This window comes from Polypterus senegalus, unplaced genomic scaffold (genome assembly GCF_016835505.1).
Source record: "Polypterus senegalus isolate Bchr_013 unplaced genomic scaffold, ASM1683550v1 scaffold_5486, whole genome shotgun sequence".
Lineage (NCBI taxonomy): Eukaryota > Metazoa > Chordata > Cladistia > Polypteriformes > Polypteridae > Polypterus > Polypterus senegalus.
Window position 1 is genome coordinate 48,325 of NW_024384121.1, and position 27,190 is coordinate 75,514.

General features: G+C 38.3%; 1 protein-coding gene across 2 annotated transcripts; it reads right to left on the reverse strand.

Moving 5' to 3' along the window:
* Positions 1–375: 375 nt before the first annotated feature.
* LOC120521825 (zinc finger CCHC domain-containing protein 2-like) lies at positions 376–26,864 on the reverse strand. 2 transcript variants are annotated; one of them, XM_039743153.1, is made up of 2 exons: positions 26,018–26,864; positions 376–413 (listed from the first exon to the last, which is right to left on the reverse strand). In XM_039743153.1, the coding sequence occupies exons 1-2, from the start codon at positions 26,624–26,626 to the stop codon at positions 402–404; spliced, it is 621 nt and encodes a 206-aa protein (XP_039599087.1). In that variant the 5' UTR covers positions 26,627–26,864; the 3' UTR covers positions 376–401. The 2 variants fall into 2 exon arrangements, with proteins under 2 accessions (XP_039599087.1, XP_039599086.1); XM_039743152.1 differs by lacking the exon at positions 376–413 and adding an exon at positions 12,058–12,103.
* Positions 26,865–27,190: the final 326 nt, after the last annotated feature.

Here is a 27,190-nt window from a genome sequence, read left to right on the forward strand (position 1 = left end):
GAGATGAAAATGTTAATCATGTGCAAGCTCAAGAATCAATGCCCAGTGTCAGCCTTTGATTGTTTAAACATTTGAAAGAGCAGTGCATTCTAGGAAATAGAGGTTTAATTTTGAAATCCAAGCCCATGTACAGTAAGTGGGTGCAGTTTAACAGAACCACCATTTTTTTTGTAAAACTTATTTTAATAAAACCAAAACGCTGACAAGCTTACTTAAAGTTTAATAAAATACATGTTTTGTACAATAAATACAATGGACATCATTAAGGCATAGTTAACATGAAATAAAGTTATAGCAAGATTCCATTTATTAAAAAAAAAAAAATCTATATATAAAATCCATGCATTAAATCTGAAGTTTCTTGTCCACTTGGGTGTGTCGAGTGGGGATCCCATCTAGTTTCAGGTGTGTTGCTATATAAAGACAAAACTGTGTAAAGTTGGCAGCCCCTAAAAGTACATATTAAACTGTATATCATTGTGTATCATGCAGCCATGATTTTATAATTGACAAGGCTTGTTTGGAAATCACAAATTCATGTTAACTATAAAGACTGTGTGAATCACTTGACATTTACCTGAACAAATTATTTGATTTCACTATCTGTACAGGGTGGTCCAGATCTAATTATACAATTTTCATTACGCTATAACTTAAGTTTATTACACAGAAAATCATCTAAAAAATCCCGGACCAGGAAGTGTGCGAACTGACAACATGAAGAATCGTCTTCGCGCCGAACTGGAATGTCCCTGCATAAATCAAAGTCATCCAGACAATCTGGATCTGCATAATTAGATCTGGACCACCTTGTACAATAATGGATAGTTTGAGAAGTTTCAGTGCATGTAATACAACACACAAGACATTATATAGATATTTGAACTGTGTATGGTATTATCTTGATTTTACATAGACATTGTTACCTTTAAAGAGGGCTACACAAAAGGTCCAAAACTTGCTTTCACTGTATGTGTCAATATATTTGATAAATAGAACTAACCTTCTGCATATATGATGCCTCAAAAAAAAAAAAAAGACAAATAAACTCCTACAATTTAGACCTGAATAACATATATAATAGAAATAGAGATGGTAGGCATTTTTCACAAGTAGTGAATTTGTCACAGATGTAGCAAAAAAATGCCCATTTCATTTGTTCAAGTATACACCATATTTCACTTTCAAAAAGCTAGACTTTAAAAACAAATTACCTTTACTGATAGGCAGCTGAGGAGCTTCTGAAATGTGGGAGTGATAGGCGGGTTTAGTTTACTAGAAAATATTCCCTTCCACTTCCTTCCTATCAACCACTCTCAAAAAAAGTGTAAAATCAGTTACTTAAGTGGTCTCCATGAAAAAAGGATGTCTATTCGTTTAGCATTAGCTTACCTATTACCTGGTCAAGATAATGGATGGATCAATCTGACTTTGTACATTTCTGTAAAATTCACATATTTGACTGAAAACACAAATACTTGATTATGGGTTGTTTCCATTTCAAATAGGGCTGGGTGAAAGGGACCTAAATTGATGATGTGATTATTTTGTCCCAAAAAAGCAACACTCAAGATTTCTCAATATGTTCTCAAAACACCATAAAGATTAAAAATCAGCACCATATAGACATGAATTAAAAAAAAAAAAAAATACGATTTTATGAATAACTGTGCCTCAAAGAAACAGATCAAACATGTTTTTTTCCCCCAACCATTTTTGCATGTCCTCTATTTTAAGTCTTTATTGTATGTATGCATTACCTGACTCTCCTTCAGTCTGCCCATTTTACCAGGCAAGACAAAGCTCGAATCATTATTACACAAATCAGATCATAAATGTATTATACATATAATGCTTCACAGTCTACATCATTTGTATTGGTTTCACAGTTAGTATTTGCTTAAACATGCCTTTTCGTGTCTGTTACAGTCTGTATGATGCGTATGGGTATTTACTTTATAACATTCTCCAGCACAGCGAGGACTGTATTTCTAGCAACTAGCATTTTCTATCCAGTGTTCTTAACAGCTTTTCACAGTCAGCAGCAGAGAAGAATCTGTAAGGTGCCCATTGAAACTGGAGCCTTTCAACTACCCAAAACTTAATTTCCAATCCCAATGAACAGAGAAGTAGCATCACCCCATTTACTCCTAAATAACATTTATATTCCATTAATTTATATTTTGTTTCTCTTATACTAACCTTGGTTCATAAAGTAATATGGTTGTGTATTTAATAATCATAACACATTCAAAGATGACCAAGACAAAGTGATTTAAAATGCTAATGCAAAACAGATGCACTACATGTTAAAGATCCATTATTATAATTAGGAAGTGCCATTTCCCTGCTAAACAAAATACAAAACTCAAAATTAAAATTGCCATTAATGCTGTTAACCTCATGCGCAATCATTGAATAATTCAGATAAACAAAAACCATGAAGGCTGCGGTTTTTATTCCTGCTTGCAACATTTCAGCAGCAAAAGCATGTAAAAAAATAGATGGTTGAGGGATTACAATATGCGGCTGTCTCACTTCTGGTGTGGTTTAAATTACTGGCTAGTGTAGTTATTTGGCCTATGACCAAGTATGAGTGTTCTCTGGGCACAAGTAGGAAGAAGTGTGTTTTGCAAATACGCCAAGCCACTACAGTGGTTATCTCCATGTCCCTGTTGCTTGTCTGATTATACTCTATGCAATTGAACACTGAACACTATGAATGTTTGCTTAGCACGGATTTATTTTGCTGGGGAGATGGGAAGGCACATTGCAGGCTGCACATGTTATTGCATGGCCTCTTCATATTCAGTAACAGGTTTTATCTTTAGATGTTTTACTACAAATTTGTCACCTCAACAAAAACAAAACCTTTACTAAACAACAAATCCCACCTGTTCAAATGCTTTCCCCCTCAGATTCTTGCTCAATGTTTTCGTACTGCTCACCATTATTTAGTGTGGGCAGAGTCAACATAGACAAGCTCTGAAAGGGCCCTGGAGACTTGGGTGAACTTTGAGATTCGAAGTAGCTGTGGAAAATTAAAGTGCTGAACATTGCAGTATGGACTTTTGCATATTGATTCTTCATAAATATCAAACAAGAAATCTGATATATTGCCAGCCCTAACGTCCCCTCACAATAAAAATTCTGAGCATGGAATTACTTATTCCATAAAATGCACATAACTTAACCAATCTTTTCAAAACTGCATTTTTTCACTGAATCCAAATCTCACGGAAACAGCTTGTGGTAGAAAAATTCCAATTTAAGAAATGGATTCAACACACCTAAAATCTATAAAGTACACCAATATTTATTTATTTATTTATTTTGCACAGGAGGATTTTGGTAAATACCAATGTTATTATGTTGAAACTCTTCAATGAAAAGCATATAATTTTGGTTATTCTCCTAGCATAAACTGCCTCAGTTTGAAAATTGACTTCACTTGAATGATATCCACAAAGACAGTAACAAGGAGGTTTAACAATGAACGTGCTAAACAATTTAGGGCCTCCAAACACTAAACTGCACCAGCATTCATCAATTCCCATACACTGACGATAATGTAACTTGCTACAGCAGATGCATTAAACCATTTGTTTTCCTAATATTATACTTGAAATTTATAATTCTCCAGTTAAAATGCTATTAACAGAATTGCAGCTGAATTAGCAACTAGACAGCATTGCAGGTAGTTACCAACTCCATTTCTAAAATCCTGTTTATTAGCTTTCCAAAGAGTAGAGGTTTGGCTATAGAAGGAACAATAACTGCTTAACAGAGAAATTTGTTTGTCAAAAAATATGTTAACCTGTGACTGTCAATTCAATAGCATGTTTTCATATCAAAGTGACAGACAGATCTTTAACCAATAAGATAAATGAAAGCCTCAGGCTACCAAGGGAGGATGTGCAAATATTTGAATGCTTGATGGATTGGTGCTGTCTAGGACTGCCTATTGCCTTGCACTTAGTATTTCTGGATAGGCTCTAGCCCTCTGTAACCCTGAAATGGATTAGGAAGGTTTGACAATGTATGTATGTATGTATGTGTGTTTAACTAAAATTCATTCCATGTATATTTTTCCTAAACTAGACTTGGATTTCTATTTGTTTTCCTACATCTAGTACATCTTTCAGTAAATGGTGCTAAAAAAATGTTCTGCAGCATTTCATCACTTTTATGTATGTGTAAGCATTGTTTTCTACTATTTTAATACAAAATTGGTTTATAAATTTCAAATGAATAATTCATGCAATATATAAAAATGTGATACATCAAGTAGTTTACATATTTTCAGTACATAAATAATCTGCTGTTCCTTTCAGATAATGTTGATGCTCCACTACAATATGCCAATGGAAGACTACAATTGACACTTAATGTGTGTATTTGTGATATTTCCTGCTTTCAGAAAAGGGAAACAAGGAAATAAAGAGCTAAAATAGGTTAAGCAAATGCAACAAGGTACCAGTGAAAGCCTATTTTCAATGTTTACATGTTAAACGAAAACATACTGAAGAAAAAATAAAATATATACACTTACTGTCCCAGGGCTCCAGACTGTGACTAAAATGGTTGCAAATGTGACCAAAAAACCTTTGGCAATTATTCTTTCTACTTAGTTCGCAAGTGGTGAATGAAATAATTGAAACATTATTTTGTAACAGATATAAAAGGCCATATAATGTTCTATTAACACAAGTGCCATTAAGAGGTGGGATGATTCTCCCCCTTAGAAATTCAGGAGCTGCATTCTGCTAAAGGCTGGTTTTTATACTTGACATTACCCTGCTGGGTGCAAGGGCTGTGTTTTAAAAATTACATCAGACTTGGGGACAAATTCTTCTAACCATGTGACACGGCAGCAGTGTATCCTGTACGGCAAATTTTAAAGACAGGCTGGTTACGTGCCACAATGATGAATAAAGGGCTGAATATGCAAGGAAGACAAGCAAAACATTAGAAATGCATCTGTCCATCATGTAGGTCCCCTGTTATGAAGTGCCCCATGGAACTCGGCATCCCTTCTAATTTTGTGCAAGTGCACCAAGAGAAATTTGTCACATTTCTGCACATCTTTGCACACCATTTCCCTTTTGATTCAACACATACTTCCTTCAATATGCTGGCCTGTCTGTCAGTAAACATGCACACATAGCCACCTGCCCGCTGTTTTTGGGTAGTTAAAATGGTGTGCAATGTCTTTAATAAGCCTATCAGGCAGTCTTGTACTATATAGAACTTTCATATCTAATGTACCTCTCCATCCCTTCCACCAGAGGTGACATTCATTTCCACAGTTGAGTTGTTCATGTAGAAATGTATGCCCCTGTACACTGCTTGCAACATAAACACTATATAGGAAAAATTGTTCTAAAGATTGAAAAATTTTGAAAACAGGAGGAGCCACTCATTTCCAGAGCCAAGGCCCTTGTCACTGAAATACTCTTCTCTTTACAGAATGAACAACGGACAGCTAAAATTGAGCTAAACTTATTTATAAAGACTCTTGTCTTTTGTCACTTTTTCTCCAAAGTGCACTTTATCCTATTTACCGGAAGGGTCAATTATTTCCCTAGCAGAAGTAGATGACTAGATTACTGTATGTAACGCACTCCTCTCAGGATTACCCAAAACAGACATCAATCAATTGAAACTAGTGCAGAATGCAGCTGCCAGAATCTTAACTAGGAAAAGAAACTCGGAGGACATCTCTCCAATTTTGATGTTACTACATTAGTTACCTGTGCCATTTAGATTGGTCTTCAAAATACTTCTTATGGTTTACAAAGCCTTGAATAATCTCACTCCACCCTATATTTCGGAATGCATTTTACCTTACATTCCAAATCATAACCATGAGCATCTGCTTATAATTTCAAGAGCTAAACTTGAAAGAAGTGGTGAGGCAGCCTTTTGCTGTTAAGCACCTAAAATCTGGAATTTGCCAGGCTAATACAGTGGATCACTTCAAAAACTGCTAAAAAACCATTATTTTAATATGTCTTTGTCATGGCTTCATTTACGTGTAACCCTGATATTCTGTATATGCATTTAATTATGTTTTTTTTCCATGGCTCCGAAATCCATACTAATCCCTTCTTTTTCTGTTGTTCTTTTTCCGATTTTCTATGGTGGCAATGCCACAACCACCTGATCAAAGCACTATGCAGTCCCTACATTGATGGATTGAAGGCTAGAGGTCCACATGCCCATCGTCATCTAAATTTTTCCATGTGAAGCCTGAAAACAATGAGGACTGAATGAGATCATTTATGTTAGGCAGAATGCATACTGGGGACTGGGTGATCTCGTGGCCTTGGAACCCCTGCACATTGTTTTTTTTCTCCAGCCCTCTGTAGTTTTTTTTTTTTATTTTTCTGTCCTCCCTGGCCATCAGACCTTACTTTATTCTTTGTTAAATAGCATTGCCTATTTTTGTATTTTTTCTTTTTCCTTTCTTCATCTTGTAAAGCACTTTGAGCTACATAATTTGTATGAAAACATGCTATATAAATAAATGTTGTTGTCGTCTTCTGTCCCATCCACTGGTGGGCACTCATTTCCACGACTGGAATGCGTGCCCCCTGCCTGCTGCTTGCATTATAAATACTGGAATTATAAAATTGTTCAAAAATGTAAAAGGAAGTCTACTAGATCACTTTCATGTCTATTATATCGCTCTGTCCCATCCATTTGAGGAGACACTTATTTCCTCAGCTAAGCCTTTGCCATAGAGATAAGTGTCCCCAGTCTTCTGTTTTCAAAATGAATACTATACAGTTAATGATTGAAAAAGTCTTGACATACTACAGCTGATACAGCCCCAGAGAAAACATGAACCAAGAGTGATCAGTGTGGAATTGGGCTGTTCTATACACACAACTTCTGCAGTGAAGACCCAGTGTTAGTTGTGCCACATTTACTGCGCACTTTGTTTGTCTACACTCTGATCACACAGCACAGCTGTGCATCACCATATGGATCACCTGGCTAAAAGCTCAAAAAACAGACATTAAAGGGAGAGCAAAACACATTGTACAGCAAAAGGGAGACATTGCCTTTTGTGGCATTTTGTTCCTTTCTCCATGACTTGTTTGGGAAATCTCAAAGTGTTATACTTCAAAAGAAGTATTTGATTTTGCCTCAAGCTGTATCAGGTATTGACAGTTCTGTTCTCAAGGGCATGTCAGACAGACCACTAAGGAATGGAAAGTTGCAGGAGTTTCTGAAGCACACTAGACTCTAATCACTTGCTCAGCATAAAAATATGGTGCACCACAATAGCACACAAATCTCAGGCAGACTGAAAACTAAAAAGTGGGGAAGGTCAGTGACTGGTACTGATACAGCATTACCTTTCAGAATAACCAACTCAAAGGCGCAAGACTTACCAAGTTTAGAGATGATCTTCAATTGCATGTTGAGAAAACGGTGGAGGTTAAAGTCAAGGAACCATGTTTGCCAGTTTGAAAAATGTGAGGAGTAATGCACAGTAAGGAATATCACATGGGTCTGCGATCATTTGAAGTTTCATTGACACTTTTAATTAAGTGGTATCAAGAAGTCATGTTGAAGGATGCATATGATGTAGGGGCTATAGATGTGGAATGGAGATTAAAAAAAAATCAGATTAAAATCTGATCTGATCTACCCTCGCTCCTACTCGAGATGACAACAATGAAATATGTCTGTTTCAGCAACACAAGTGGGGGGCTCAAGGCTAGATCACCTCCATTACCTCAGGCAAGAATCACCATCCACAACCACTTTGACCCACTCCACTCCCCAACTGTGCTGGCAGACTTGGTGATGTACAGTACTTAGTAATTTGGATTCAACTGTACAACACCTCAGTATTTCATGGTGTAAATTTAACTTTTTTTCTTTTTTTCATGCTTTCCCAACGAGATATTATAAAAAGAGCACTGACCGTAAAAGCAGCACAAGGAAAAAACTACATTCAATATCAATAGTTGGAGGTTCTTAAAGACCTAGAAGGTCGGGTGAAGCCTACTGTCGACTGCTGGCACTGAACAGGATGAGAGGCTTTCAAAAGAGACAAAACATTGGTTTTGAGGATAAAACGGGATCTTTTCTAGGAGAGACCACAAATAGATTGCAGAGCTTCCTGTGTTTGATTGACACGGCCATGCTCATAAAGTACATGTGTAATGCCATGAAAAGTGGATGCTGGTACTTCACGCGTGAGCAATGGTATGAGAATACAGTCAGACTTCTTTTTTTGGGCAAAACACTAAAACACTAAACACTAGCATGGAGAGTCTACAGCTGCAGATGGAAGCTGCCGTCCATTGTACTTTATGAGCATGCCCTTGTCGATCAAACACAGGAAGCTCTGCAGTCTACTTGTGACTTTACACTGTAGGAAGATAAGTAAATAAACCAAGGTAAATAGGAAATTAACATTCAATCTGGATTTTATATAAGTAACATCTAAATGTTTTTCATATAAAGACCATCAGAAAACAATCAAAAACAAGCACGATACCTTGGCAAGCTTTGTAAGTGCTGCTTTTTCTTTAAAGGACACGCTGTGGCACTTTGACTGGCAGGATGACGCCAGACCTGTTCCTGCATCCAAACGGTGCCATCGTTCATCTTTACGCCTGGTGCAGCTGCATTGTTCTTATGTGTGAGAGGGCTTCTGATCCCTTTCTCTGATGTAGAGCCCTCATCAACATCGGAGCTCACCTGTTACAGAACATCTTTATGTGAAAACAGCAGTGTCAGATCGGGGGAGCGTGAACGTGACTGGGAGTTTAAAATTGAATTAAAAAAAAAAACTTTTACAAGTACCATAAATTTACACTGGCAGTTACAGATTCAAATCAAACGTATATTTTTATTGTATAAATAGTAAGAATAAGAGCAGCTCACTCCTCAAAACGGTCGATTGGTGTTGAACCAGCGACCTTTTGATTACCAGTCAGCCGTTCTTACTGCTGCGCCAACAAAGCTATCCTGTAAGCGTTGTACCCTAAACAGATTTCTTTTTCTGTGGTTATATTCTTGAGTAAAAGCACACTTGTTTTGCTAAATTTGTACCTTTTGTGAAAGTGTTTATTTGATATTTGGACTCCAGTCTTCACACATTATACACTTCATGTGTAAATTGTTTCAATTACTAAAATATGAAAAATTTTTTTTTTTAGTTGTGTTCAACGATTCCTGCCTTGCACTTCATTCTACAATTTACACAGATCATTGTAGACATAGAACACACATGAAATTTACGTGCTCCAAACAACGATATATTATTTACCCTATACAACTCCAGGCACCACACATGCAGATACCAAGCCTTGGCTTGAGCTGGAAGAACTTTTGCCCATGATGAGCTCCGGCGGTGGGGGGATGGGATAGCAGGCTGCTTGCTGCTTGTGCTAGACACATTTATAAAACAAAAGGTGTTGATGGAGAAGTGTGAAGGAATTTAAGGTGAGCCGGGATTATATGTTTTTTCGTAGGCTTCAGGAATTCTAGTGTTAAGACTGTTGTTGTTAAGCCCCTTCTCAAGAAACATAATCTCAACTCCTGTCTTTTTAAAACTTTAGACCAATTTCTAACCTACCTTTCTTAATTCTACAAAAGGCAGTTTTTAAAAAGAGCTAAACGATTACTTGAATAAACATTCTATTCCTGACAAGTTTCAGTCAGGTTTTAGAACAGGAGTCCCCAACTCCTGTCCTGGAGGGCCACAGTGGCTGCAGATTTTCATTCCTACCCTTTTCTTAATTAGTGGCCTATTTTTGCTGCTAATTAACTTCTTTTGAATTCATTTTAACTGAATTGCTCTTTAAGACTCAGACCCCATAATTGTTTTTCCCTCAATTAGCAGCCAAATAATGAGCAAAACATGACCAGCAAACTATGACCATCATACAATATCTGAAAATAAAGAAAGATGAAGGACTCAGGAATGTTCATTTGCTCAGGTGTCCAAAACATTTTAACAGTGCTCTTAGAAAATAGAAAATCAGCAGTTTTGTACTTGTGCTATTGCATAATGACAGTAGCAACAAGCTATGGAATTAAAGGACAATTTTATTTAACAAGAGTCAATGACCAATTAAGCAACTGGTTGGAGTGAAATTGGTTGGAGTTTGAGGCCCGGACTTAGTTGGTCTTCTGTTGGCTCACTCACTTCACATTTCATGTCTGTTTGGGTGCCATTTAAGGATAGAAATGAAGCAATTCAGAGGAAAAATGAAGATATTCAGGGGAGCAGATCATGTCAATTAAAATCAAAGGAAAAGGAGTTAACTGACAGCAAAGAGTGGTCACAAAGAAAAGGATTTGAATAAAACCTGCAGCTACTCCTGTCCTCCAGGACCGAGTTGTAGACTACTGTTCTAGAACAAATCATAGTTCAGAAATTGTACTGCTTGAAGCAGTAAATGACTTGCGTGTTAATGTGTACACAGGCCATATTTCTGTTCCTGTTCTCTTAGACTTGAATGCAGCATTTAACACCATAAACCACACTATTCTTATAAACCACCTTAGACAATGGATAGGCCTCTCTGGCAGTTTCAGTTAGTTTCAGTCTTATTTAACAGGAAGAAAATTGATGGTTGTGGTTATTGTATTTCAGAGATCCACGATATTATATATGGTATAACCCGGGGATCAATTCTGGCTCCACTGCTTTTTTAATCTACATGCTCCCATTAGGACAGATTATCTGAAAACATAAGTTGAGTTACCACAGCTATGCAGATGACCCATACAGTAGCTCTATTCACTGATAGTGCCTGATGACCCAGACACTCTTGGCCTCCAGATCCAAGTTCTTCGCAGCATTTCCGATTGGATGAGCAGAAGCTTTCTCAAATTAAATAAGAAGAAAAAAAAAAAAAGAAATAAAAATCAAGGTAGAGTTAAAGAATTTGGGGGTAGTTATTGACTTGACCTAAAGTTTAAAAAAAAAAAAAATCACATAATAACCAGATTACTAAGACTGCATTTTTCCACTTAAGGAAGATAGCAAAAGTTAGACCACTTATAATAGGAAAAAAGATTAGTGCACGCTTTTGGTTTTAGTTCACTAGCTTACTGTAATGCACTCCTAATAGGTCCATCTAAGACAGACATCATCCATCCATCCATCCATTTTCCAACCCGCTGAATCTTGAATCTGAATACAGGGTCACGGGGGTCTGCTGGAGCCAATCCCAGCCAACACAGGGCACAAGGCAGGAACCAATCCTGGGCAGGGCGCCAACCCACTGCAGGACACACACACAAACACACCCACACACCAAGCACACACTAGGGCCAATTTAGAATCGCCAATCCACCTAACCTGCATGTCTTTGGATTGTGGGAGGAAACCGGAGCGCCCGGAGGAAAGCCAAGCAGACACGGGAGAACATGCAAACTCCACGAGGGAGGACCCGGGAAGCGAACCCGGTCTCCTAACTGTGAGGCAGCAGCGCTACCACTGCGCCACCGTGCCGCCCAGACAGACATCAATTGGTTGTAATTAGTGAAGAATACAGAAGCCAGTAACTTAACTAGAAAAAGAAAATCTGAGAACATCAAGATTTAGTGTCACTATATTGGTTACCTTTGTCAGACTGAATTTTAAAATACTGGTTTATAAAGCCTTAACTCTTGCTTTGTCCTACATTGAGAATGCCTGTCCCCAACGCTCCAAGTCATAACCTTAGATCTTCTGAAGGTGGTCTGCTCATAATTCCAACAGCCAAGCTTAAAAGAAGGTGAGGTGGTATTTTTATGTACCTAAAATTTGTAATATTTTACCAACAGAAATTCCCAATGCCTATACCATGGAAGAAAAAAAACAGCAAACATTTTAATTTGGCTTTCTCATACCTACATTTTAGTTGTATTCCTAATTTTATGACCATAGAGTCTACTATATACTTCAGGGATTTGCAATCTTTACTAATCCCCACTATTCTCTGCTGTTTTTGTGGTCTTTCTGTTGTGGCGCTCTATGCCACCATAACCTGATCAAGGCACCATGCCACCTGTGATGATGGAATGAAGGCAAGTGCCTCAGCTGTCCATGAAACAGACTTCATCAAAACCTCTCATATGAAGCCTAGGAAAAAAAAAAAAAAAAGGAGGATAGACTTAAGAACATTTATGTTAGGTAGAATGCCCAGTAGGAGCTGGGCAGTGTTTTGGCCTTGGAACCCCTGGAGATTGTTTTTTTTCCTTCATCTTAACTGGAGTTTTGGTTTTCTGTTCTCCCAGACATCTCAACTTATCGCCGGACTCATCCTTAGAGACCTGCATCATAACACTGTATATAAAGATGCTACTCTTTATCTAAGATCATTTAGATTAATCATTTCCCTTCTTTGATACATAATCTTTAATGTTACTGCCTAACCTTAATTTCTCTTTTCTTGTAAATTTCATTTTGACATCTTGTAAAGCACTTTGAGCTACATTTTTGTATGATAATGTGCTATATAAATGTTATTTGTGGGAAGTCTTTCCGTGCAATATTGTCAGTTTTCCACAATATAAAACATCTTGTTGAGATCATACTTGATGTGCCTTTACTACTAGCACAGAGTAGAATAAAACCAAAAGTGCTAAACTCACTCAATGTCTCAACCTTAGAGGATTTAATCAGGATCAGCACAGAAGGCCCATCACTTGAGTAGTAAAAGACCAACTAATTACACTGGATGGCCCTCTGACACAGACATTGTGATGGTCAGTGACACAGAGCCGGAGTAAAATACACTGTTCTTAAAGTGTAAAACTTTCAAACTATGTATAATGATATTCTTTTACTGAAATCATAAATATGGACACAAGAACAAGAGAAGGATGTACTACAGAGGAGAACAAAAATAATTAGGCACACATACAGTACATGGAGGTTTGAAAGGTATGGGAATGAAAGATTAATATTTCACACATTATGTGGCACCTACATCAAATATATTGACTCCTAATTTTTTCCTTTTAGGAGCCACTGGCTCCTTGAGATGAATTTTTGTCTTGAGCTCCATTTCATTAAATGTTTTCAGAAAACTCATAGTTCAAACACACCAGCAGTATGGGTACAATATGTAGAAGTAAATGTTCATCTTTGCTGGCCATCAATCAATATCATTCATTCTCAAATCGCACGTTGGTTGGGCAGTAATCAGTAATAGAATTTTTAACTATATCTGAACTTGCTTTAATGGAGTGAAAGACTTGGACAGTAAGTTTTATTATTAACTTTTGCTTAGCTATCAGGTTAAACATTTTTATTTTGCAGAACTGAAACATATTCACAAATGTACTTCTTAAAACTAAATCAAAAATAAAGCTAAACCTATTCAAGCAAAAGTAATAACTCCAAGTATCAAACACCAGCTTATATGATAATTAATCATAATTCAAAACATAAGTGACCAGGAAAGGTCAATCTGTGAAAAACACTGAAGTTCTTTCCAGTTTTTAAGCTGCACAGTTTTGACATGTATATAAACACCTCAGACAGCTGTACAGACTTGTCGTTCTTTCTTCAATTCCAGTACTTCACCCACCTTCGACCCCCCCCCGGCCCAAAATTTGCATATGTGTTTCTGCTTTAGGTATACTATATCTCTGGCTAAAATTTCCACCCAACAACATGGGAAGATGGATCGCAAGCAGTAAACTTAACTTAACTCCAAATCATTTTAAAAACAACTGACAATTTTGTCTCATTAAAAAGCCTTTGACAATTTCTCAGAGCATTTACGTTTGCAAATGGTCACATCAAACATTTGCTTGTTTTAATGGGAAAGGATGTACGGTTTTATTAGCCAAAGTGATCCAAGATGCATCAATATAGATATCTGAACCACTTAAGTTCAATAAAACTGTGTTTTATATAAATCAGAAAGATTAACTTTCCAAGAACTTGGACAGAAGCAAAAACCAGTAAATTTATATGAAAAGTATAAAATTTTCATAGTCTGTTTTGTAACAAAGCTGACAGTTCAATTTATGCAAAACATTAAGTTTGGTACTGTATGTTATACTAAATAGCATTACTCTGCAATGGAGTGTGTGCACTGCATACACAGTTTTAATAAATGCATATTTCACTAATATTTATTAGCCCCCAAGGACATTTTGAAACATGTTTGGCTCCCAAATGTCAGTAAATTTTAACTGTATGTTGCTTATTTCTTTGAAAAATTCTGTTGAAGAAATCAAGTAAAGAAAGATTGTCATGCTTCAGGGCCTGGGTCATCATACACAAAACAATATGCACACAGCAAAAAACAAATATCAGATTTACAAAATAGTTTTATAAATCAGAATCACTTTGTAAATGTGTATGTAAATGCACCTCAAATGCCACCCTGAAACATTCATACTGTACATTCAACCTGATACATATGCAGTCTCAATGCTGCAGAACTACACTGGCGGCAGAACAGCCTCCCTCCTGATGTGTCAAGATCCTGCCAGAGGTTTCACAGGTAGTCCAACTTCTCCAGGATGGCACATCAATACGTGTCAATGCCAGAAGGTTTGCTGTGTCTCCCTGCACAGTCTCAAGGGCATGGAGGAGATTCTAGGAGACAAGCAGTTACTCTAGGAGAGCTGGAGAGGGCCATAGAAGGTCCATAACCCATCAGCAGGACCAGTATCTGCTCCTTTGGGCAAGGAGGAACAGGATGACCACTGCCAGAGCCCTACAAAATGACCTCCAGCAGGCCACTAGTGTGAATGTCTCTGACCAAACAATCAGAAACAGACTTCATGAGGGTTGCCTGAGGGCCCAAATGTCTACTGCGCCCTCTGCTCACTGCACAGCACGGGGGAGCTCAATTGGCATTTGTCATAGAATACCAGAATTGGCAGGTCCACCACTGGCGTCCTGTGCTTTTCACAGATGAGAGCAGGTTCACCCTGAGTATATGTGAAAGACGTGAAAGGGTCAGGAGAAGCCGTGGAGAATATTATGCTGCCTGTAACATCGTTTAGCATGACTGGTTTGGTGGTGGGTCAGTGATGATCTTGGAGGCATATCCATGGAGCGACTCACAGACCTCTAACGGCTAGACAACGGCATCTTGACTGCCATTAGGTATCAGGATGAAATCCTTGGACCCATTGTCAGACCCTACGCTGGTGCAGTAGGTCCTGGTTTCCTCCTAATGCACGACAATGCCCGGCCTCATGTGGCAAGAGTATGCAGGCAGTACCTGGAGGATGAAGGAATTGAAACAACTGAATGGCCTTCACGATTCCCTGACTTAAACCCAATAGAACATCTGTGGGACATTATGTTTCGTCCATTAGGCGCCACCAGGTTGCTCCTCAGACTGTACAACAGCTCAGGGATGCCCTCATACAGATCTGGGAGGAAATGCCACAAGACACCATCCATCGTCTCATTAGGAGCATGCCCCGACGTTGTCAAGCATGCATACAAGCTCGTGGTGGCCACACAAGATACTGAAAAGCATTTTGAGTAGCAGAAATTAAGTTTTTGAAAAATGGACTACCCTGCCACATCTTCATTTCACTCTGATTTTAGGGTGTCTACACAATTGAGCCCTCTGTAGGCAGAAAACTTTTATTTCCATTAAAAGACTTGGCATCCTTTTGTTCCTAAGACATTGCCCTGTCGTTATTTGTATAGATATCCAACTTCATATTGAGATCTGATGTATCTAATGTGTTTCTTTAAAGTGTTCCTTTAATTTTTGTGAGCAGTGTATATATACACACATACATATACATATATACATACATACATATATATATGTATGTATATATGTATGTATATATATCTGTATATACATGTATGTATATGTATATATATATATATATATATATATATATATATATATATATATATATATATATATATATATACACACAAAATGTTTCTGATCATCAAACACATTTAACCATTAGTCAAATATAAACACAAGTAAACACAAAATGCAGTTTTTAAATGATGGTTTTTATTATTTAGGGAGAAAAAATCAAAACCTACATGGCCCTGTGTGAAAAAGTAATTGCCCCCTGAACCTAATAACTGGTTGGGCCACTCTTAGCAGCAATAACTGCAATCAAGCGTTTGCGATAACTTTCAATGAGTCTTTTACAGCGCTCTGGAGGAATTTTGGCCCACTCATCTTTGCAGAATTGTTGTAATTCAGCTTTATTTGAGGGTTTTCTAGCATGAACCGCCTTTTAAGGTCATGCCATAGCATCTCAATTGGATTCAGGTCCGGACTTTGACTAGGCCACTCCAAAGTCTTCATTTTCTTTTTCTTCAGCCATTCAGAGGTGGACTTGCTGGTGTGTTTTGGGTCATTGTCCTGTTGCAGCACCCAAGATCGCTTCAGCTTGAGTTGACGAACAGATGGCCGGACATTCTCCTTCAGGATTTTTTGGTAGACAATAGAATTCATGGTTCCATCTATCACAGCAAGCCTTCCAGGTCCTGAAGCAGCAAAACAAGCCCAGACCATCACACTACCATCACCATATTTTACTGTTGGTATGATGTCCTTTTTCTGAAATGCTGTGTTCCTTTTACGCCAGATGTAACGGGACATTTGCCTTCCAAAAAGTTCAACTTTTGTCTCATCAGTCCACAAGGTATTTTCCCAAAAGTCTTGGCAATCATTGAGATGTTTCTTAGCAAAATTGAGACGAGCCCTAATGTTCTTTTTGCTTAACAGCGGTTTGCGTCTTGGAAATCTGCCATGCAGGCCGTTTTTGCCCAGTCTCTTTCTTATGGTGGAGTCGTGAACACTGACCTTAATTGAGGCAAGTGAGGCCTGCAGTTCTTTAGACGTTGTCCTGGGGTCTTTGTGACCTCTCGGATGGTCGCTCTGCGCTCTTGGTTAATTTTGGTCGGCCGGCCACTCCTGGGAAGGTTCACCACTGTTCCATGTTTTTGCCATTTGTGGATAATGGCTCTCACTGTGGTTCGCTGGAGTCCCAAAGCTTTAGAAATGGCTTTATAACCTTCTCTGTGTCAGGCCGCTCCTATTTAAGTGATTTCTTGATTGAAACAGGTGTGACAGTAATCAGGCCTGGGGGTGGCTACGGAAATTGAACTCAGGTGTGATACACCACAGTTAGGTTATTTTTAACAAGGGGCAATTACTTTTTCACACAGGGCCATGTAGGTTTGGATTTTTTTTTCTCCCTAAATAATAAAAACCATCATTTAAAAACTGCATTTTGTGTTTACTTGTGTTATATTACAATTATTGCACACTTTCTGTAAATCCAATAAACTTCATTTCACTTCTCAAATATCACTGTGTGGGTCTCCTATATGATATATTTAACTGACATTTTTTATCGTAACAACCAACGATTTATACAAAAAAATAATGACTATTAACAAGGTTGCCCAAACTTTTGCATCCCACTGTGTGTATTATATATATATATATATATATATATATATATATATATATATATAATGTTTGTTAAAACAAACAATCACACCGTGCCAGACTGCTAAAACTTCAAATGCAGCAATACACAAAATGAACTAAATGTGAAAGGAATGGTAGGCTGAACATTCTGGCACTTTCAACTTGAAATGTAAAGAGGGTACAGGAAAATGTCTGCAAGTTTTTAGCTATGAGCTGAAAACAAATACAGGAGCAAATTACTGTGATTAAATAAATGAAAGTAGGTTCCGATTATGAATATATTCATGCATGGAATTCAGTAGCGTGTTGAAGTCAAGCTAAACTGTAATTTCCAAATTCTGCTAAAAACAAAAACAAGAAGGTTAACTGATATATTGTATATTAATCACAACACTGTAATGTAACCTTAAACCCGAGATTTGTCATTGAAGGTGCAAAACCGTTTATAATATGTATTACTCTTTTCCAATGAGCAGGGGGATATATATTTATCTTGTTTCTAACTAAAACACTCATCTTTTAGTTTTGGCCTTCAGCTTTGTTACATGGATTACAACTCATTTCGTTTACATAAAAGGATTTGTCCATAGCTAAACTATATCATGTGCCAGAATTCATTACACTGGTCACTTGTCCTAGAAAGGTATCACAAACTACCTTGGCCAACATTCCAGTTAATACCATAGCATATTATGGATGAGGACAGTTATAATGTTGTAAAATGTCAGTAAACAAACATATGAACTCAATTGATAGTTTACGGCAAAACTGGCCAGATTTTAACCCAAAATAAAATAACCACTTTACGATTCATTGATCGATATTGTCAAAAGCAAAGAGTACAGTGAAAATTTGTACTTGCATGTATGGTTGCCATGTTAATTAGTAAACGCATGGTCTAACAGTACGTCACCAAAACAGAAGAACAGCACTTTCAAATTTGGTTCCAGTTCCAATGCTGTGGTTACAATGATTCTTGTGTGAATGTATACCAGGACATGTACATTAGAACTACTCAAATTTAACCACTTAACTTAATAATCAATAAATTAGTTACGTCTATGTATGTTTGTCTGATTACTGAGGAGGTTGAACCAAAGCAACACAGAAACTTGCATGTGATGGTGTGATCTGTCCAGTGCATGCAACCATGCTCATTTACACTGGTCCATCAAGTCACTAAGCATGTTTTTGGAAACTGGAAGAACAATCTGGAATTATCAAAGAAAACCTATACAAACATGACCATCACATATAAATTCCCCATAGAGAAAGACTTGAATATACATACTCAATGACTCCATAACACAGTTTTTGAGAATTACAGAAATTTGTATTGATGTCCCAAAAGGTTAAGGACATATTTCCTCATGTAAAACAGAAAAGAGTTCAGCTATCAGTTTAGCAGCACACTTCAAGTGAAATGTTCATTGAAAATGTAGATGCATTTCTTAGAAAATAACATTTGTGCAAGCACAGCACTTGAAATAACAAACAAATACATTGCATACACACACATTACTTTTAATTTTTGGTATGTCACTTCTAATGCAGCTAAAAATCTGTACGCTGAAGAAATGGTCAAAAATGGAAATGGAATTGAGGATATTGAAGGACAAACTTCAACACTAGAATCCCGGAGCAAACTAAAAGTCGTAATGCCGGGTCACCGTCATTCCTTTGCACCTTTTAATCAGCATCTGTTTTTCAATGTGAAAATGAGCACAAGCAGCCCGGTACCTCATCTCTAACCCCAACATAAACAGACTTGAGCTGGGAGAATTTCAGCTGCGTATCTGGGTGTGAGATGCCTGGAATTGTATCAGGTCAGGTTGGGGAGCATGCACTGGTAAAGGGTAAATAATATATTATTTGAAACACATACATTTCTTGTGTGTTCTGTGTCTACAATGATCTGGGTAAATGGAGGATGACAGGCAATGCAAGGCAAGAAAGGTTGAACACAACTAAAACAAAGTGCTGACATGAAGTGTATAATGTGTGAAGACTGAAGTCCAAATATCAAACACTTTCACAAAAGGTATAACAAAACAAGTGTGCTTTTATTCAAGAATATAACCGAAGAAAAATAAATTATTAAATGTATACATTACTGACAATGAGTAAAAACTGAAGCCCAACTATCAATTGACAGAGAATCAACATGTCTGCTTGGCTGGTGCATGACATGTATGTATTCCAAATAACAATATACAGTGATCCCTCGCTATATCGCGCTTCGACTTTCGCGGCTTCACTCTATCGCAGATTTTAAATGTAAGCATATCTAAATATAGATCACGGATTTTTTGCTGGTTCGCGGATTTCTGCGGACAATGGGTCTTAATTTAGGGTCCTTGCTTCCTCATTTGCTTTGCCCAGTTGATGTCATACAAGGGACGCTATTGCAAGAGGGCTGAGAAGCTACCCAATCAGAGCACATATTACATACAGTGGTGTGAAAAACTATTTGCCCCCTTCCTGATTTCTTATTTTTTAGCACGTTTGTCACACAAAATGTTTCTGATCATCAAACACATTTAACCATTAGTCAAATATAATACAAGTAAACACAAAATGCAGTTTTTAAATGATGGTTTTTATTATTTAGGGAGAAAAAAAAATCCAAACCTACATGGCCCTGTGTGAAAAAGTAATTGCCCCTGAACCTAATAACTGGTTGGGCCACCCTTAGCAGCAATAACTGCAATCAAGCGTTTGCGATAACTTGCAATGAGTCTTTACAGCTCTGGAGGAATTTTGGCCCACTCATCTTTGCAGAATTGTTGTAATTCAGCTTTATTTGAGGGTTTTCTAGCATGAACCACCTTTTTAAGGTCATGCCATAGCATCTCAATTGGATTCAGGTCAGGACTTTGACTAGGCCACTCCAAAGTCTTCATTTTCTTTTTCTTCAGCCATTCAGAGGTGGATTTGCTGGTGTGTTTTGGGTCATTGTCCTGTTGCAGCACCCAAAAATCGCTTCAGCTTGAGTTGACGAACAGATGGCCGGACATTCTCCTTCAGGATTTTTTGGTAGACAGTAGAATTCATGGTTCCATCTATCACAGCAAGCCTTCCAGGTCCTGAAGCAGCAAAACAACCCATACCATCACACCACCAGCACCATATTTTACTGTTGGTATGATGTTCTTTTCTGAAATGCTGTGTTCCTTTTAGCCAGATGTAACGGGACATTTGCCTTCCAAAAGTTCAACTTTTGTCTCATCAGTCCACAAGGTATTTTCCCCAAAAGTCTTGGCAATCATTGAGATGTTTCTTAGCAAAATTGAGACGAGCCCTAATGTTCTTTTGCTTAACAGTGGTTTGTGTCTTGGAAATCTGCCATGCAGGCCGTTTTTGCCCAGTCTCTTTCTTATGGTGGAGTCGTGAACACTGACCTTAATTGAGGAAAGTGAGGCCTGCAGTTCTTTAGACGTTGTCCTGGGGTCTTTGTGACCTCTCGGATGAGTCGTCTCTGCGCTCTTAGGTTAATTTTGGTCGGCCGGCCACTCCTGGGAAGGTTCACCACTGTTCCATGTTTTTGCCACTTGTGGATAATGGCTCTCACTGTGGTTCGCTGGAGTCCCAAAGCTTTAGAAATGGCTTTATAACCTTTACCAGACTGATAGATCTCAATTACTTCTGTTCTCATTTGTTCCTGAATTTCTTTGGATCTTGGCATGATGTCTAGCTTTTGAGGTGCTTTTGGTCTACTTCTCTGTGTCAGGCAGCTCCTATTGAAGTGATTTCTTGATTGAAACAGGTGTGGCAGTAATCAGGCCTGGGGGTGGCTACGGAAATTGAACTCAGGTGTGATACACCACAGTTAGGTTCTTTTTTAACAAGGGGGCAATTACTTTTTCACAAAGGGCCATGTAGGTTTGGATTTTTTTTCTCCCTAAATAATAATAACCATCATTTAAAAACTGCATTTTAGTTGTGTTATATTTGACTAATAGTTAAATGTGTTTGATGATCAGAAACATTTTGTGTGACAAACATGCAAAAGAATAAGAAATCAGGAAGGGGGCAAATAGTTTTTCACACCACTGTATTAAATAAAACTCCTCAATGATATACGATATGCTTCCCATGCGGCGCTTCACATACTTGAAAGCCCAAACAGCGCATATTGATTTTTGATTGTTTGCTTGTCTCTGCCTGCCTCTCTTTCTCTGACATTCTCTGCTCCTGACGGAGGGAAGTGGGAGAAAAACAAAACCAGTTCAAGCACAATACATCAAAGTGCTTGCCAAGAAAAAAATGAAAGGTTGTACGCTCCACAAATTGCAAAGTCAAGGAGGCTACTGAAATTCATATTTGCACACAAACAATAAAGAACAAGCTGAACGAACATGGCCTGCATGGAAGGGTCCCTCGTAAGATGCCACGTATAAGTAAAAAGAACAACTTGAAACATCTTAAATTTGCCACAGAACATGTTGACAAGCCTAACTGCTTCTGGAAATCAATCTTATGGTCCAATGAATCCAAATTTAACATGTTTGGATTAGATGGTCATCAGAGAGTGTAGCACAACTCGAAGGAGGAGTATAGCCCATGGTGTCTAAATCCAACCATCAAGCACAGTGGTGGGAGCATGATGGTTTTGGGTTGCACGGCTGCTTCTGGCGTCAGCAATCCGCATTTTATCAAAGGCATCATGAATTCCCATCTGTTGGAAAAGTGCATATGCATCACCACATTTTCCAGCAAGATAACAATCCAAGCATTATGTAAAAAGTGTGTGAAGGCTTTTCTCAAAAAAATTTAAATAAATAAATAAAAAGGTGAAAGTGGTTGAGTGGCCTCCACAAAGTCCAGATTTGAATCTTATTGAACACCTCTGGTATAAAATAAAATGAAATGCCCAGCAGACCCACCAAGCAACAAACAGAATATGAAAGACAAGCTCAAGTACACATGTGAGAGCCTTGATCCAGCCATTTGAAACACCCCTGTTGGAAGCATACCCAGGAGGCTGCATGTTGTTATTGCTGCCAAAGGAGGAAATACCAAATACTGAGCAGGACATTGAGAAAACCCCAGTGACCAGGGGCCTCATGTATAAACAGTGCGTACGCACAGAAATGTTGCGTAAGAACGTTTCCAAGTTCAAATCGCGATGTATAAAACTTAATACTTCGCGTAAAGCCACGCACATTTCCAAAGTACCTCATACCCTGTCGCAAACAAGTACTGCACTCGGTTTTGCAGACTGGCGGCACCTAGCGTCAAAGCAGTGCTACTGTTCCTGTGTGGTTATCCTTTCTTTTTTAGATCAACATCCCCGAGGCAGTTTTATAAATACACTGAAATTAACTGCATATTGTTTATTAGTTTAATGCATCTGATTGTAATTAACCAGTAATATAATGGTCCACGGAATGGTCAAACAATTCTAAATACCATAGCTGCTTTAGCTTTGTTAAATATACTGCACCTTCTTCTTTCAGCCGCTCCCGTTAGGGGTTGCCACAGAAGATCATCTTTTTTCATAATACTCTCACTGCATCACTCAGCGTATTTATATCACTGTCTCCGAATGGGGAATCAAAGATTTACAGAAGCTGCGAAAGATAATTATCGGTATGCAGCATCAAGCACACGCTGCCTCAGCCATGCTGTCTATTGAACTGCTCTCACACGGCAAATGTTTCAAAGCCTTTTCTGTACAGACCTCGCAGTTCAGAAAGAGTTTTATCCCAAGAACTATAAAACGCACTCAATCAAGTGCTCCTTGTAGAACTGTCTGTACTCAGAAGTAGAATTACCTCATGGTAAACTTGCACTACAGTTACAATATTGCACAACTTATTCCACAAACTTCATAAAGCATGTATTTACATATGATGATGATGATATCATTTTTAAGATGAAATGCAGCAAAATGTTTATTATACAGATAAAACTTTAACTTCATTTAAATAATCTATATTGTCAATAATTAAACATGCCAGGACACAGTGCCGCAGCACTAGCTATTAGCTTGTGCTCTGTTCACAGATTCGGCCTGCCTCGTGCTGTATTCTTACTGGGACTGGTGTGACACTGGAAGGATAGATGGATAGAATAAAACACGCATACTATGAAGATATTTCAATGTTCCTTAAAAGTTTTGAAGAATAGGCTTTCTAAGCTTACAGATGGCTTAACGTCTATTACAGAGCTGATTGTATGATGATTGGGTATTGGAGAAAGAAAAGCAAGGACAGAAATTGGAGGTTAGTACGTTTGAAAGAGACAGTACTTCTGTACTAGAGCATTTCATCGAAGGTCGCACATGGCGCAGCAAGCATCCGAGACACGAACAATCACTGCACCACCATGTTCAATAACATGATTTAACTCCTATCATCACGAAAATATCATGTATACATCTCAGTATTTTAATTATTTAGAGAGCTGTAGTATCACAAATGTAATGGATTCTGTGTCATGTTGGAGAAAGAGAAAGCCAGTTTAAAAAGCACGTAGTGATCCTCACACATACAGCACATAGAAGTTCAAATACAAAACAAAGCATTTAACTTGCTACTTTAGTTACGATGGGATTTGAGAAACTAATAAACAATTTTAAGATGAAGTTTATGATGTTCTACTTTAATGACAAAATAAACTACGTGATTAAAGTGGAAATTTCGAGATTAAAAGTTGACATTTTGTGCTTTTTCCCACCCACTGTGTGCCTTTTTTTTTTCTCTGTACCCTAATAAGCTTTCATATGACACTCAGCCGGTATACACTCGCCTTTTCATGGCGACTTTGATATGTGACAACTTCTTTTTTATTTCGAGCACTTTGCGACTTTGTGAACTCGAGCTTTCGAGTTTCTCCAACACGCTATGTCACTCGATCGACTTCCTTTTGTTGTTTATACCACTGTTTAAACCAACAAATAGTATGTTTTTCCTTGCCTCCACTTGGTATTTTCTGAAACTCTTATATTTTCCCCCGTGCTTTTCACAGAACGCTGAGCTTAAGGGCTATTTATATTGATTTGCATATTCAAAGAGGCGTAATTCTGGAAGGAGTTGGAGCGGGGCAACAGGTGCGTGCATGAGCGTTACTTTTCACGTTGACCGGGATTTATGTTGCAGAAGAACGTGAAAGTTGGCGAATACACAGATTCCTGCATCTGGAATTTTTTGTGCGTAAGTACATTTAGGCTTTTGTGCTTACGTCGTTATAGTGCGAATTCTACACACAGCCACAGGTGTACAAATAATTCTTTGAAGGCAATAAATAACATAATTTGAAAACACTTCCAGAATGTGTTTTGAATAAAGTTTTCTTCTCATTTCTTTACATAATACACAATTGTAACATTTTAAATAGTTTTTTTAAGTTTGTACTTCAATATCATTTCCATTTGTTACCAGTTTTTCCACAGTGAACAAATAATTTTTGGCTGTACTATTTTAAGACTAGTGAAAAAACAAAAGACAGAACCTGGCTGATGTCGCTATATGCATGTAAAGTACTTCTCATCCACTCTGGTACAATGTGAGGGATCTTTTGACCCATTACACATAAGGAGTACCATGACCACTGAATTTGAAAATAAAATCCTGCCAAAAATCATGTCAGGGAGGGGGAAGGGTTTAACAAAAAAAAAACAAACAAACAATTCAGGTAACAGTGTATTGCTTTAATCACAAAGCTCTAAACATGCCCGTTTTGAATATGAATGTGCAATAATACTTAATTTGAAACTGAATAAAATTAGCTTCATATAAAAAGCGCATACAAGGAGAGTATGAGTGTCCCCTGGTCATATATAGGTTTGGAAGCCAATTATGATCGAAGAACACTTAAAAAAGTCTCAATTGGCAATTTTTAAAATGATGCAACCATGAATGTACGCAGAAAACATTGACAATAGAATGGAAAGCAACTACAGTAGGAACACTGTGCACATTCAAGCATACTGGCCATGATTTATAAAAACACTGAATGCCACAGTTTTGCAGACTACCATTAAGCCAGCATAGTCCATTGAAATTTTAGCCCTATCTGGAAGTAAAAACAGTCCTTAAACTACACACTACACAAGACAGACTCCTTTATATAAATAAAAAAAAAAAAAAAATGTGCACTAACTTCACTTATTACAAAAAAAATGTTACAAACTTCAAAAACTAAACCTGAACTTTTTTTTGGTTAGTATTGGGGGAGGTGGGGGACCACATTTAAAAAAAAACGCACACATAGCAAGTCCCTTACAGGATCAGAAAATAAGATAAATACCAGCACCACTGGGCAGAGAGAGCCAGGAACTAAACCTAGAGAGGACACTGGCCCTTCCTGCCCACTGCACCCAGCCGTTTCAGAATCACCAATGAGTCTACCAGGCACATCTTTTACAATGTTGAAAAAGAAAAACCAACAGGGCTGGAAAGAGTACCCAGAACTGAGAAACTCCAGCTTTAACCATTGACATTTTTGCAACAACCTTCTCAAAACCTCTTAACCCATTCACAGTTGAGAGGATCTGTAGCCTATTCCAACAGCTTGAGTGCAAGACAGGAAAACAAATTCTGGTCCGCGGCTATAAAGAGCACTACACAGCAGCTATGCGCACACACTTAACTCACCTTGTGCAAGAAGTGGCTGCCTGCCACGCAAGGCGTGAAGGTTGTAGTTGTGGTGACGGTAGTTGACGTTGCGGTGCTGCTGCTGGTACTCAGGTTAGCGTTGTTGCAGCTAGTAATTACAATGCCTTGGATCTGAGACAACTCCTTTCTCAGCACTTGCTTCTGGTGGAAACTGAAAGCAGGGTGATTGGACGCCATTGTGAAGAGTAGGAGAAACTGGTCCCCGGTCTGACCGTCATTAAGCTGCAACCCATAATTATTGATGATGGAATCGATGTGCGTAAGGGTTCTGAAGAGGACTCCGGCTGCCTCCCGATTGTCCGAATTTAGCAGGGCTAATGAGATGAGAAGCTTGCTGCGAACAACTTCGTCTGTGATGTTGGTCAAGGTGGCCAGATCGGCAGGGTTGTTAGCCTTGATCTCCGCGTCACGCAAAGAATGGTAGTCCTTACCAGCTAGATCCTCCAAGCAAGATCCCAGAAAGCGCAACTCGATGGGCACGCAGAGGTCGAGCAATCCGCACAGAAACTCAACCCGCTGGGCAGAGTTGAGCTCCGAAAACCAGCGGTACACGTTCTCTCTCTGGATAACAGACCGCTTCTCCACCATTGCTGCCCGTTTTTATTATCGTTTGTCTTTACCTCTAACTCCTATTTTGGAAAAGACGTGAGACGTCAAGCAAGAGTATCCCTTTAAGAGGCTATTTTCCCATCAGCTTTACTAAAACGAAAAAAATAAAAAGGGCAACCTGATAACGCACACAGAAATGCAGGGTTTCCAATGTCGGCGTTACTCCCCGCTAAATGTCTGCAGCTACTCCACTTCAATTTTCTGTACATGACCGGAGAGAAAAGCTTTATTTCCATGCGATTCCGCGCATCGCAGCTTCGGCAGCTGTTTACGATCCACCTTCTTGAACCTCGACTTCTTGAACCCTCCAGCAACAGCTTATCGTCTTCTTTGAAGCTCCGTACCAATTTCCAGAGAGCATCTTCTCTGCAACGTTTAAATGCGACTTGCACTCACAAGCGGCATTGTTATTACACCGAGTCAACTCCTAGACAGGCCTGGCCCTTTAAAATTTTCCTCCTTTCCAGTTCACATTCCCCTAAACTCCCGAGTTGAATTGCTTTTGTCAGAGCAAATAATGCCGGCAGGGGATGTGCGTGCGAT